The sequence below is a fragment of the Kickxella alabastrina genome, assembly GCF_025024165.1.
Source record: "Kickxella alabastrina strain RSA 675 chromosome Unknown BX661scaffold_15, whole genome shotgun sequence".
In the NCBI taxonomy this organism is placed as follows: Eukaryota; Fungi; Kickxellomycota; class Kickxellomycetes; order Kickxellales; family Kickxellaceae; genus Kickxella; species Kickxella alabastrina.
The window spans coordinates 304,158-317,430 of NW_026251486.1; the positions used below are offsets into that span (position 1 = coordinate 304,158).

At 51.3% G+C, this 13,273-nt stretch overlaps 6 protein-coding genes across 6 annotated transcripts; 5 read left to right on the forward strand and 1 right to left on the reverse strand.

Annotated features, from left to right (window-relative positions):
• The first annotated feature begins 801 nt into the window (after positions 1–801).
• BX661DRAFT_184301 (uncharacterized protein) lies at positions 802–1,437 on the forward strand. The gene has a single exon (XM_051536453.1). The coding sequence runs from the start codon at positions 959–961 to the stop codon at positions 1,208–1,210; it is 252 nt and encodes an 83-aa protein (XP_051390784.1). The 5' UTR covers positions 802–958; the 3' UTR covers positions 1,211–1,437.
• Positions 1,345–3,100, forward strand: BX661DRAFT_35817 (pyridoxal phosphate-dependent transferase). Its single transcript, XM_051539103.1, has 2 exons — positions 1,345–1,407; positions 1,575–3,100. Exon 2 carries the CDS (start codon positions 1,646–1,648, stop codon positions 3,020–3,022), a length of 1,377 nt encoding a protein of 458 aa, XP_051390785.1. The 5' UTR covers positions 1,345–1,407; positions 1,575–1,645; the 3' UTR covers positions 3,023–3,100.
• BX661DRAFT_35823 (muts domain V-domain-containing protein) lies at positions 3,101–6,547 on the reverse strand. Its single transcript, XM_051539104.1, has 2 exons — positions 6,476–6,547; positions 3,101–6,259 (listed from the first exon to the last, which is right to left on the reverse strand). The coding sequence occupies exon 2, from the start codon at positions 6,242–6,244 to the stop codon at positions 3,179–3,181; it is 3,066 nt and encodes a 1,021-aa protein (XP_051390786.1). The 5' UTR covers positions 6,245–6,259; positions 6,476–6,547; the 3' UTR covers positions 3,101–3,178.
• Positions 6,548–7,462: 915 nt separating this feature from the next.
• Positions 7,463–7,999, forward strand: BX661DRAFT_171824 (uncharacterized protein; the record flags this gene model as incomplete). Its single annotated transcript, XM_051533735.1, has 1 exon — positions 7,463–7,999. One exon carries the CDS (start codon positions 7,463–7,465, stop codon positions 7,997–7,999), a length of 537 nt encoding a protein of 178 aa, XP_051390787.1.
• Positions 8,000–9,394: 1,395 nt separating this feature from the next.
• BX661DRAFT_144058 (HIT-like domain-containing protein) lies at positions 9,395–9,820 on the forward strand (the record flags this gene model as incomplete). Its single annotated transcript, XM_051533030.1, has 1 exon — positions 9,395–9,820. One exon carries the CDS (start codon positions 9,395–9,397, stop codon positions 9,818–9,820), a length of 426 nt encoding a protein of 141 aa, XP_051390788.1.
• A 648-nt stretch (positions 9,821–10,468) lies between these two features.
• BX661DRAFT_144198 (transitional endoplasmic reticulum ATPase) lies at positions 10,469–12,982 on the forward strand (the record flags this gene model as incomplete). Its single annotated transcript, XM_051533035.1, has 1 exon — positions 10,469–12,982. One exon carries the CDS (start codon positions 10,469–10,471, stop codon positions 12,980–12,982), a length of 2,514 nt encoding a protein of 837 aa, XP_051390789.1.
• Between the last annotated feature and the right edge of the window lie 291 nt (positions 12,983–13,273).

Consider the following 13,273-nt stretch of genomic DNA (forward strand, 5'->3'; position numbering starts at 1 on the left):
CGTGTGCCAACAAATGATTTCATCTTTTTTAATTTTTTTATTCTTTTAATTATTTTTTAAAATTAAAAATTATGGAATGTTTACTCTGCTGCTGTTTAAACTTTACAACAAAAGCGCACTGGTGTTTCTACCTCTTTTTGTAAACGGCAGCAATATGTGAGAGAGATAATTTAGAAACTGGATTGATTTGTGTCAACAAACTCAACAAAAAATTTTTGTTGGAACCAAAATGTTTATATTTTTTGTTTATTGTCGGTGGGAATTGATGGTTGGATTATGTTGGGTTGGGTTGGGAGAGATCTGAATATCTTTTTTTTATTTGGGCAAGCAATGTGCAATGTACAATGTGCATTGTCTTTTATTTTTACATTGCCAAACTCAAACAAACATAACAAAAAAAGGACAGTGAAAGTGAATGAGGGAGGGAGGGTAGTTTTTTTTTTTACCGAATGGGGCGATCTTATTACTCTGGCCAGACAAATTAACAAAAAGCTATTGAATTATCCTTCAAATTATCCTTCAAAGTCCCAGTTCAGTCAAAACTCGCAGACAATTTCAATCTGATCGTTTTGCCTAATTGGGTTGGTTGGTGGGTTTGGTACCTAGAAATAAACAGCAAAATCCAGTGTTAATTTTTCTCTCTCGGAGAAAGGAGGGTCATTTTTGGTTTGATTGATTCGTTAATTATTAGTTTTTTTTTTATCCCGAGCCAAGTCCGCCTAAATAATTTAATTTTTAAAAGTTTACTTTTCTAACAAAGAAAAAGAAAAAAAGGGGGGATTCGTTTACAAAAGCTTTGGAATTCAAGTTCTTTTTTCTTTTAATTCAGTTATCTAATTAATTCCTACACTTTTTTATTTTTTCATTCATTCATTTTGTATTTTTAATTCACACGCAACAGCCACACAAACACAAACACACGCACACAGATATTTTTTATATTCATTAATTTTTTATTATGAGTTCGTTTTATGACGAAGTAGAAATTGAGGATATGGAATTTGACGAGGAGACACAGGTGTACCATTACCCATGTCCATGCGGCGATCGATTCGAGATACCCATTGAGGATTTGCGCAACGGCGAGGATGTCGGAAAGTGTCCCAGCTGCTCGTTGCTTTTGAAGATTATTTATGATCCGGACGAGTTTATGGATGACGATGATGACGAAGGGGTTATTGAACTGGGAACGACGATTGTGGTAGTTTAGATTTTAGATTTTTTTTATTATTGAAATTGTTTTTTATAGTCATTTTCAGGCCAGTGCTGACAATTACGCTGTAACAAATCCACAAGCTTGGGGATGATTGTGTTTACGCACTTGCCCTTTTACATTTCGGTTGTTTATCACAGGGGACAGGGCTTTGTCAAAGGAGCGAGTGTATCTATTTTCTCTGGGCGAGAGAGGTACGGACGTTTTTTTTTTTTTTTTTTTTTGCCCAGCGCATCAAATTCCAGCTGCTTTGCTTATCATGCGTATTTATTTTTGTTACTGATCAATAATGAATCATCACTATTTCGGGTTTGTTTTGCTCCGTCATCTCCGCAAACAAAATAAAATCGAAATACAGTAGGTGTTTGCGCTATCGTCTTTTTCTTCATCTCTTCTTATTTTCATACAATTTTTTATATCTATATTGTTGAAATGACCTCGACCAAGCCGCATTCAAAAGACCTCTCGGTGTACTTCACAGAGTCCGCCAAGCAGCGTGACAACAGTCCTCTGAAATCGCTCATGAAGTACATGTCCGCCGATCCTGCCCTCGTCTCTCTCGGTGCAGGGCTCCCGCACCCCTCGACCTTCCCCTTGGGCGCCCTCACCACGCTTGTCGCCCAACCCGGCCACATGCTTTCCGAATGCGCCCACCCCCCAGCAACCAGCATCCAGGTGAACCAACCAACGAGCAAAACCGAAGGACTCGAGCGGTTTCTCCAATACGGCAATGGCCGCGGAGTCCCCAGCTACTCAGCCTTCGCGCGCACGCACACCGCCTCGGTCCATAATCCGCCATACGCAGACTGGGACGTTGTGCCTTCGGTGGGCAATACGGATGCGTTTGTCAAGGCCCTGATGTTGTTCTGCGACCGCGGGGACACGCTTGTGGTCGACGAGTGGACGTACCCGGCGATTCTCGGCACGGTGGGCCCAATGGGCATCCGTGTGGCCAGCGTAAGGATGGACGCGGAGGGCGCGGTGCCGGAGGATTTGGACCGCGTGTGCGGGGAAAACCGGGTGCGTGTCGCGTACATGATTCCGACGGCGCAGAACCCGACGGGTGCGACAATGTCGCTGGAGCGTAAGCGCGCGGTGTACGCGGTGGCGCAGAAGCACGACCTCGTCTTGATCGAAGATGACCCGTACTATTACCTGCAGTTTGGCGCATACGAGGAGCCGGCGGAGGGTGTGGATAGGCTGCGCGGATTGCCCGGGATTAAGGGGCTGATCCCGTCGCTGCTGTCCCTGGACACCGACGGGCGGGTTATTCGGCTGGACTCGTTCAGCAAAATCCTCGCCCCCGGGCTGCGCTGCGGCTGGGTGACTGCCCCGCGATACATCGCGGACAAAATCCAGTTCCACAACGAAACCACGGTGCAGCAGCCCTCGGGGCTCAGCCAAGCGCTGGTCTCCAAGCTGCTGAACGAGGACTGGGGCCACAGCGGCTGGGAAAGCCACCTGCTGAGGACCCAGAGGGAATACGCTGTGCGCCGCGATGTCTTTGTCGACCTTTGCCGCGAAAAGCTCAAGGGCCTGGCGGAGTTCACGGTGCCGCAGGCTGGCATGTTCCTGTGGTTCCGCATTGTGCTGCCGCCGCAGCTCGAGCAAAGGCAGGGGGTCATGGACGAGGTGTTTGCGAGGATGATCGAGAAACACGTGCTGCTTGTGCCCGGCCGCATGTTCTCAGCGAAAGGCGTGGATGGGCCTTACATGCGCGCGGCCTTCTCGTACGCATCCGTAGAGGATCTGGGCGTGGCCGTCGACCGGCTGCGCGAGGCGCTGCTGACGTTCCAGCAGGAAAAGTAGATAGGCGAGCTAGATATAGATTAGGAAACAACGGATTAGTTCGGCCTTTCGGCAAGAAAAATAGATAGGAATTAGCTGGATTATGAAGCAGCGGATTGGCTTGGCCCTTCGGCAAGGAAAATAGATCGGGATTAGGCGGATTAGGAAGCAGCGGGATTAGGTGGGCCTTTGCTTGCACTTTGCCACTGCAGCCTGCAGCGCGCGCGCCCGGGCGGCAGCCCGGCGGCTCTCGATGTCCACGCGCATGCGCTGCGCGCAGTCCTGTGCGCGCACCAGCAGCGAGTGCGGCAAGCCGGCGATGCGCGCGACATTAAGCCCGAAGCTGTCGGCCGAAACGCCCTCCGCCAGCCGATACAGAAAGGCGACTTCCGGCACGGCGCCCGACTCCGCCGCAGCGGGCTTCTCCACAAACGCCATATGCGCAGCAGCCACCCGCGGATCCCTCGCAAAGCCGGCGGCCACATGCGCATAGTGCGTGACAAAAAGCACCATGGGCCTCGCCTCCAGCAGCTGCGCCAGCACCGCATACGCAATGGCCGCGCCATCATGCGTGCTTGTGCCGCGGCCGAGCTCATCCAGCAGCGCGAGCGACTTTGGCGTGCACCGGCGCAGAATCCCCGCGGTCTCGCGCATCTCCACCATGAACGTGCTTTCGCCGCGCAGTATGTTGTCGTGTGCGCCCATCCGCACGTGGATGCCATCGAGGAGGCTGAGCCGCGCCTGGCGCGCAGGCACGAACGAGCCGGCCTGCGCCATGATGGCGACCAGCGCGGCGGTGCGCGCCAGCGAGCTCTTGCCGCCGGCATTCGGGCCCGTCAGCACAAGGGCCCGTGGCCCAGGAGCCTCCGCGCCTCCGCCGAGGGAAAGCGAATTGGCCACGTAGCCGGGCTGCTGCGCCGCCGCCATCGGGTGCACAGCGTCGACCAGCCGGAGATGGGCCTCCGGACAGTCGCTCAGCGCGGGCTGCGTGTAGCCTGGCGTGGCCGCTAGCTCGGCCAGGCCCAGTAGCGCGTCCAGCGTGGCCAGCGCCGACACGAGCGCGCGCAGCTCGGCCAGCCCGTCCGCGGCGATCTCCCCGAGGAACTCGGCATAGGCGCGCGCGGCCGCGGCGGCGAGGTCCGCGCGGCACCGCTCGCGCTCGGCCAGCAGCCGCACGGCCTCCGGCGTCTGATAGCGCAGGTGCGTCTTCGTGCCATTGCCAGCACGCAGCCAGTCCCCCGGCACGGCCTGCGTGCGCCGCACGTCAATGAGGTACTCGACCCCGGAGACCGAGCGGAAGGCGAATCCCGGCTGCTTGAGCTGCCTGCCGACCGACTCGGCGCCGAGATCAAGGGCCTGTGTGAGCGCGGCGATTTGCGTGTGGTGTCGGCGGAGCTCCGCGTGGTGGGCGCTGGCTGGCGTGAACAGCTGCGGCTTGTGCCCGCCGCGCGCCTGCGTGCGGTCCACTTGCGCCAGCCACCCCCGCACGAGCCCCCCGACACTCGCGCTGCGCGCAGCCAGTGCGCGCAGCGCACCAGCCAGCAGCCCCGGCGGCTGCGCCTGCCCCTGCGCCTGCCCCTGCCCCTGCCCCTGCGCCTGCCCCGGCCCCAGCTCCGGGCCCTCTATCGCGCCGACCACCCGCGCCGCCCGCGCAAAGCCATCCATGATGCGCAGCAGCTCCGGCGGCTGCGCCTGCGCGTGCAGGATGCGGCACAGGCCGCGGTCCAGATCAACGCCCACCCGCGCCAGCCCCGCCCTCGCCGCCGCCCAGCACCCGGCACCGCCCTGGGCCCTGTCCCGGAGCCACCCCACCGCGTCGACGCGCTCCTGCAGCCGCCGCAGGTCCGCCAGCGGGTGGCCGACCCAGCGGCGCAATAGCCGGCGGCCCGGCGCCGTGCACGTGCGGTCCATCGTTGCAAACAACGACTGCTGGGCGCCAAAAACATCCAGGGCGCGCAACGTCGTCTGCGACAGCAGCATGTGCGCCTGTGTGTGGAACGGCTCGGGCGCGCCCTGTGCCATAATGCCCTGCGCCAGGCCCATTGGCGCAAGGTACGCGAGCAGCTGCGCCAGTGCTGCGGACGCCAGCGCCGGCATGTCCAGGATGCCCGGTGCTGCCGCGATGCCCAGGCGCGCGCACTGCTCGGCCGCTGACACTACGGCGGCGGCTGGTGCCAGGCGGGCGATGCGCGGGCCGGGGCGCCCCACGTGTTCCAGCAGCGGCGGCTCCTCCCCGGGCGACCCTGGGGCTTCGGCGCCGATCGGCCGCCCGCAATACGCCGCCAGTGCCAGCCTCGTGTCGCGCGCCAGGCCCGCCGGAAGCAGCAGCTCTGCCGGCGCAACGTGCTCGAGCCGCGTGGCCATCTCACTGCATATAGCGTCATCGCCAAACTCATCCATCAGCAGCATGCCTGTCGAGACCTGGGCGGCAACCAGCCCCGTGCGCCGACCATTGCTCTGCTGCGATATGCTGACTATCCACGGTGCCCGGCCCTGCTCCTCCGCGCCGACTTCCTCCAGCATGGTCCCCACAGTATACACCTCGGCCAACTGCCGCACGAACGGCGCGCTGCGGTTCTCCCCCGTGGCTTTGACCGCCGCCGTCTCTTGCTGCCGCACGATGCCGACGCGGAACCCGGCGAGAACCAGCCTTCGCACGTGCACGAGAAGCCTGGGCGCGGGCACGCTGGCGTTGTAGAAATTGGTGTTCTTGGCTTGCGTGCACATTATTCCCAGCACCTGCGAGGCTATGCGGGCGTCCTCGCCGAAAAACCTGTATTTGTACCCGACCTCGACCGCCAGCAAAGTCGACGGGTGCTGGGCTTTTATGTCGAGTACTTGGGCTTCGAGCGGCGTGTATTTTTTGTGCAGTGTGCGGTGGACTACCTGGACATGGGTGCCTTGGACATGCAGGTTGGAGAAGAGCATGGTTGTTGAGGCCAGCTGTTGGTCAGTTGCATCCTCATCTTCATCTGCCTCTGTTTGATCATCTTCTGGAGTGGTGGGGACTACTGGGATGGATTGGGGCGTCTCGGCTTTGCGCTGCCGTTTGATGGCCGGGCGTGCTGGCGATGCCCCCGCTGATCGTGTCTTTTTGACCGAAGCTGGGGGTTCTACTTTCTCAGCCGCTATAGCCGAAGCTGCTGATGCTGCTGCTGTTGGTTCTGCCGTTGCTGCTGCTGTTGGCTTTGTCTTGAAAAAAGACGAAATAGACGCCTGCACTCGTTTCGGTGTTGCGCCCATTTATAATAATTCAACCTGTTTTTTAAATAAAAAAAATATTTTTTGGAGCTGAAAAAAGAATATAAAAGTGTTTATTCCACACACCTCATGAAGAAAACATGCATGGTCACCAACTGGATAAAAAAAATACCAGACCAGATCAGATCAGATCAGATCCTTAAATTATAATTGTAAAAATAAAAACTCATATTGCTTGCTGATCACGCCACACATAATATATAATATACTCACATGTTTTGAATAATTTCTTGTGCTTTCAATACCTGTTAGATGTCCCTGTCATAATAGTGCTGCATTTACCCAATTGAAAGTTTCCTTTTTTTCTGGTTGAATCAATAGTAGTCGATTTCTGAAATCTTACTATTTCTTTAGTGTTTTATGTTTTTTTTGCGTATGTGTGTGAATTATTCATTATCGGTGAATCTGTCCTGACATATAGAATTATATTTTAGTTTGCAAAAAGAAAAATCTATTCAGAATTTTTTAATGTTCCAAGGCAAAAAAAAAAAAACGCACGGGCACACACACCATACACGCACAGCCTCGTGTGCATATGTGCCCAGCCGATTCGTGTGCTTGTGTGCTCATACCACCCTCTCACGTGTCATGATTAAAGACCAAATAAAGGTTGCAACATGAAAATAAAAAAACAGGTTTATGGATGTCCACCATTTTTTAACACTTTTACAAAAAAAAAATTAACGGAAAGTTCTGCTGACCATTTTCTCACACATGTTACACTTTTTTTAAAAAAAAAAATTAAAATGGAATAGGGGGAGGATTTTCATGAAAAAAAACACACACTCGACCCAAAGAATTGCACAATATCCTTCGGCTTAACGTAAAGCTGCAGAAATGTACATTAATCGCTTCTTTTTCTTTTCTTGCCGAAATAAAAAAATTCCGTTCTTGGAACAAAACAACAATACCTTTTTTTTTGTAATTGCCGAGCTCTAGAATATATTATAAAAGTTCACCTGTTCCTAGTCTCCTTCCTCTCTCCCAAATTTCATTTTCCCCTCTCTCACCATCCCCCTTTTTTTCTGCTCCTTAATTTTTCTTCATTTTACTATAATCTTGAACTCACATTCTTATTCTTTCATTCTCTGTAATTATTGCTCTCCTTTTATTGTTACAACCAACTCCAAAAAAATATTAATATTAATATTAATATTGATACTCTACAACTACTAAATACAAAATACACAATACACAAAGATGTCTAGACACTATCGTCATCGCCACACTCGTCTAGTATGGACAACCTCCATGCAATCCCACATAACACTTATTGACCTCCCCATCCAACCCACATCAGCAGCAACACCTACACCTGTGACGCCCGCGGCACCAGTACTCAGACCAACGCATACACATGGGGGCAACACCTTTGGAGCCGATAACTTGGCCGCTAATCTACGGCCTATACAATTGCGCAACAACACGCATGGTACAAGAGCCACCCGCTCACAAACTTTACCCCCAGAAATTATTGCATCATCATCATCATCCGCCGCTGCCGCTGCTGCTGCTATTGCTGCTGCTGCTAATACAAATGCTGCTGCTGGTAGTGGTTTGAGGGAGGATACAGGCACACAGAATGTGGACTCCACAAGCGAAACTAAATCATCAGTGGGCTTTGTGCGTCGGATAAAAGATTCGTTGAAAAAACAGCTACGCACATTAGGACATTCCGTCCTTTATCTTCCAGAGAACTCAAGAGCTTCACCTTACCATTCAGTTTACTTGAACTAGTTCAAATTTTTTGTTATATTTTATTTTATTATTGTTTTGTAAATACACCCTAATATCTCATTTGGTGTGACCTGAAATACACTGATGTGGTTGTGAATTCGTGTCCGATAATAGAGTAATAATAGGAAATAAGATGCAACAGCCTTTCCATCCTGTCCCTGAACTTTCGACTCCATCGTTTTCTTCTCGAATGTATCATTGGCAAAGACCTCACAAACGGATCCTGTCCCATTAACACTGTAATCTCCTGTATTTGCATCTCCTCTGTATTTTGCACCTCGGTGTCTTGTCCCGCTTCCGCTTCAGCTTCATTTTCTTCGGCCTCGGCTTCGGGCTCTTCAACTATTCTTGATGCTTGTAGTTCTCGTACGAGTCTTTGAACTGCTTCGTCGGGCATTTGGGATATACCGAGGTTGTTTGTTGGTCGGGCAAGATGACTGCGATCATGGCGGTGGCGGCGATGAGTGTTGGTGGCGCGGCTTCCCGTTACTGTTATTGAGCTGGACATGGAATCTGACCAGGACATGTTTAAACGGGCTCGTCTCATAGCTGGCTGGGTGTATTTATATATTTGTGATAAATAAAGTAATGATAGGTATTGTAATGGTTCAAAAAATGGCTAATAGAAAAAATAAGAGAAAACAGTAATGAATAATTAAATAATGAAAAAGAAAGAGAAGGGAAATTACATTTTTTTCTTCTTGGTCGAAAAACGAATACTGCATCATCTTGGGCATTTGAAGAAAAATTGTATCCAGGTTACAACATTGCGTCTTTTTTGTTTTAATTGTTCACACGAAAAAATAAAAATAAAACAAAATAAAACAACTTTATTATTTCACTTGTCCTAAATGCGTGGCTTAAGCAGAAGAAAAAGATGAAAATGGTTATACTGCGTATGAGAGCCATACTGTTATTGCACAAAAAAATACATATATTGAGAATTCAAAAGGGTATTGTTCGTTTTTCACTCCAAATGCACCCATCTTCATTGTTTACATTCTCAGGGATTACTTTTTTCTTTGTTTTTTTGTGTATTTAGAGCCAAGCTACAATGTAAAAATGTCTGTAGATCTAATTCGAAATTAAAAAATAACGAATATAAATATACAAACACGCATAACCTTATGTTTTTTGTTTGCTAGATTTAGAATACTTAATAATGGCGATATTGAATGATTATTTATAATATTGATTCAACCATACTTCTTTACACAAAACACAAAAAACGGCAATCACTGCCCAAGAAAAAAAAAGCCCAATTAATTGCCCTAAAAAATATATCCATAAACACACTCTCGTAATTATTCTCTTATTTACATGCCGTCCAGTCGCTCCTTCATTGCCACCGCCATCGGAATACTTACAACCACAACCCTCGGCTACTACCTCCTAATGCGCGGCCAAAAAAAGCCCAAACACTGCGTATTCTGCAACCCCCTTGACCGCATAGTCTACGAAGACGACGAATTCATTGCCTTTCACGACATCCGCCCAGACGCCACCGCCCATCTTCTCGTCATCCCGCGTCAACATTATGGCACCATCAAGGAACTGACGCCCGAGGATATGCCGATGGTCGAACGCATGTACACCATTGGCCAGCGGGTTTTGGAAGAACGGGGGTTTTCGTCACCAAATGAAACGAGGTTTGGGTTCCATCGGCCCCCATTCAATAGCGTTCATCATTTGCATATGCACTGTTTGGGACTTCCTTTCAAGCCCAAACGAGCAGAGATGATGTTCCCCGGAGCTGGAAGCCCTTGGTTTATGCCCACAGAACACCTACTGCGAAAGATGCTTGGCGAAAGCATACCATAAAACAACCTAAAAAAATTAATGCAACCCATCTCCCCCCCCCCCAATCCACCTAAGGAGATGATAAAATTGCCGCAGTAAAATCCATTTTTTGATCGACAATTAATCCAATCAGCTGTGCTCACTCTTCATTCTCTGCGTGAAGCAGGATTAAGCGCTGATGTGAATGCGGGAGACAAAAAGGTGGCCGCGTCATTGGCATTCTCTCTCATTTTGGAACAACCTGGAAATAAAGAAGCATAAGAGAAAAAAACTAGATAGAAAGAAGAAAAAAAGGGCACTAATAGAAAGTAAGCACGTCAGTCATTTTTCTCCTACTAAGGTTATTATTGCCAAGCCCATACAAATACATATCCTTTTTTACTTTGCTATATTTTTTATTGCTTTCTCTTCTTTGTAATCTTTTTATTTTTATTTTAAATTTGGTTTACGTATCCTATTGCATTCCTGATTTATTTTATTTATATTTTTCTTTCTCAGCACAAACAACAGAAAAATAAAAATAAAAAACAAATCGTTCTGGGCCATATAAAAATAACGAAGAAAAAAGAAAGCTTAACAATCTTCTTTTCGTTATTCTTTTGCAAGATTACTCTTTTTCTTTTTTTATTATTTTCTTTGATTCCACTTACCCTTTTTTTCTTATAAACCATGTCTTCGAACGAAGAAAAGCCCCTCCTCCACAATGACCAGGCCATTGACCCCAGCGCACAGCCCGTCGACAGCGAGAACGACCTGGCGACTGCCATTCTCCGTAAGAAGGCCGCGCCCAACAAGCTCATGGTCGACGAGGCCGAAAACGATGACAACTCGGTGGCCATCATCTCACAGAACGTCCTTGAGAAACTAGATCTTTTCCGCGGCGACACCATTCTCATCAAGGGCAAGAAGCGCAAGGACACCGTGCTGATTGTCATCCCCGACGAGTCCTGCGAGGACAACAAGATCAAGCTTAACCGTGTTGCCCGCAACAACCTGCGCACACGCCTTGGCGACATTGTCTCTATCCACCCGCTGCCCGACATCAAGTACGGCAAGCGCATCCATGTGCTGCCCATCGACGACACCATCGAGGGCCTGACCGGCGACCTGTTTGAGGTCTACCTCAAGCCCTACTTTGTCGAGGCTTACCGCCCCGTCCGGAAGGGTGACAACTTTTTGGTCCGCGCCGGCATGCGCGCCGTCGAGTTCAAGGTCGTCGAAACCGACCCCGAGGAGTACTGCATTGTTGCGCAGGACACGGTCATCCACACCGAGGGCGACCCCATCAAGCGCGAGGACGAGGAGCAGGCCATGAACGAAGTTGGCTATGACGACATTGGTGGCTGCCGCAAACAGATGGCCCAGATTCGCGAACTGATTGAGCTGCCCCTGCGCTACCCGCAGCTGTTCAAGTCTATCGGTATCAAGCCTCCCCGCGGTATCCTCATGTACGGCCCGCCGGGTACCGGTAAGACCCTGATTGCCCGCGCCGTGGCTAACGAGACAGGCGCCTTCTTCTTCTTGATCAACGGCCCTGAGATCATGTCCAAGATGGCCGGTGAGTCCGAGTCCAACCTGCGCAAGGCCTTCGAGGAGGCTGAGAAGAACAGCCCTGCAATTATCTTCATTGATGAGATTGACGCCATCGCGCCCAAGCGCGAGAAGACCAACGGCGAGGTCGAGCGCCGTGTCGTATCCCAGATGCTCACCCTCATGGACGGCATTAAGGCGCGTTCCAACGTTGTTGTCATGGCGGCCACCAACCGGCCCAACTCCATTGACCCGGCCCTGCGTCGCTTCGGCCGCTTCGATCGCGAGATTGATATTGGCATCCCCGACCCCATCGGCCGTCTGGAGATCCTGCGCATCCACACCAAGAACATGCGCCTGGGCGACGACGTCGACCTTGAGAAGATTGCCTCGGAGACCCACGGCTACGTTGGTGCTGATGTTGCCGCCCTGTGCTCGGAGGCTGCAATGCAGCAGATCCGCGGCAAGATGGACCTGATTGACCTCGAGGAGGATGAGATCGACGCCTCAGTGCTCGACTCGCTGGCCGTCACCATGGACGACTTTAGATACGCTCTTGGAGTGTCCAACCCCTCCGCCCTGCGCGAGACCGTCGTCGAAGTGCCCACGACCAGATGGAGCGACATTGGTGGCCTCGAGAACGTCAAGCGCGAGCTCCAGGAGACCGTGCAGTACCCTGTCGAGCACCCCGAAAAGTTCCTCAAGTTTGGCATGGCCCCATCCAAGGGTGTTCTGTTCTATGGTCCCCCTGGTTGTGGTAAGACTTTGCTCGCCAAGGCCATTGCCAACGAGTGCCAGGCCAACTTTATCTCGATCAAGGGCCCCGAGCTGCTCACCATGTGGTTTGGAGAGTCCGAGGCCAACGTGCGCGACGTCTTCGACAAGGCGCGTGCCGCCGCTCCTTGCGTCATGTTCTTTGATGAACTCGACTCGATCGCCAAGGCTCGTGGTGGCGGCTCTGGCGGCGATGCCGGAGGCGCCGGCGACCGCGTGCTCAACCAGATCCTGACCGAGATGGATGGCATGAACGCCAAGAAGAACGTCTTTGTCATCGGTGCCACTAACCGTCCCGACCAGATCGACGGTGCCCTGCTGCGTCCCGGCCGTCTCGACCAGCTCATCTACATCCCCCTGCCCGACCTCGACTCGCGCCTGTCCATTCTCAAGGCCACCCTACGCAAGTCACCCCTGGCGCCCGACGTCGACCTCAAGTTCATTGCCGATAAGACCGTTGGCTTCTCCGGTGCCGATCTCACTGAGATCTGCCAGCGCGCGTGCAAGCTGGCCATCCGCGAGAGCATCGAGGCCGATGTGCGCCGCATGCGCGAGCGCGCTGAAATTAACGGCGAGGATGCTGCGATGGAGGAGGATGACGAGGACGTTGTTGATCTTGTCCCCGAGATCACTGTCGCTCATTTCGAGGAGGCCATGCGCTATGCTCGCCGCTCCGTGTCTGACAACGACATCCGTCGCTACGAGATGTTTGCCCAGAACATGCAGCAGTCCCGCGGCTTTGGCGCGTTCAAGTTCCCCAAGGGTGGCGTGGCTGAGAGCAGCAGCAACAACAACACCAGTGGCGAGGCCCAGGCTGCCGCCCCGGCTGCCGGCAACCAGTTTGCCGACGATAACGCCGACGAGGACCTGTACTCGTAAGCGTGGTTTAAAGGCTGGCTTCGGTTTTGCCTTTTTCCCTCCCCTTTTCTATTCTTTCAATTTTCTCAATTTCAATAATGTTACCCAAACATTTTGTTTAGTGTGCGTCTGGAACAAATATCTCGGCCTTTTTTTTAAAAGGTCTAGACTGTAAATTTATTTGCACATTAATTATTTTTTTGTTGCTGTCATATTACAATGCTTTTTCATTTTATATTGTATCATGATAAATTTGAACATTCCCATCCTATTTCCTGTTATTAATTTTGTTCAAAAAAAATCTCCATATAC

What these genes read in the sequence shown, in the direction of transcription:
- BX661DRAFT_35823 (XM_051539104.1), bottom strand. Translation starts at nt 6,244, where the DNA reads ATGGGCGCAACACCGAAACGAGTGCAGGCGTCTATTTCGTCTTTTTTC.
- BX661DRAFT_184301 (XM_051536453.1), top strand. Translation starts at nt 959, where the DNA reads ATGAGTTCGTTTTATGACGAAGTAGAAATTGAGGATATGGAATTTGAC.
- BX661DRAFT_35817 (XM_051539103.1), top strand. Translation starts at nt 1,646, where the DNA reads ATGACCTCGACCAAGCCGCATTCAAAAGACCTCTCGGTGTACTTCACA.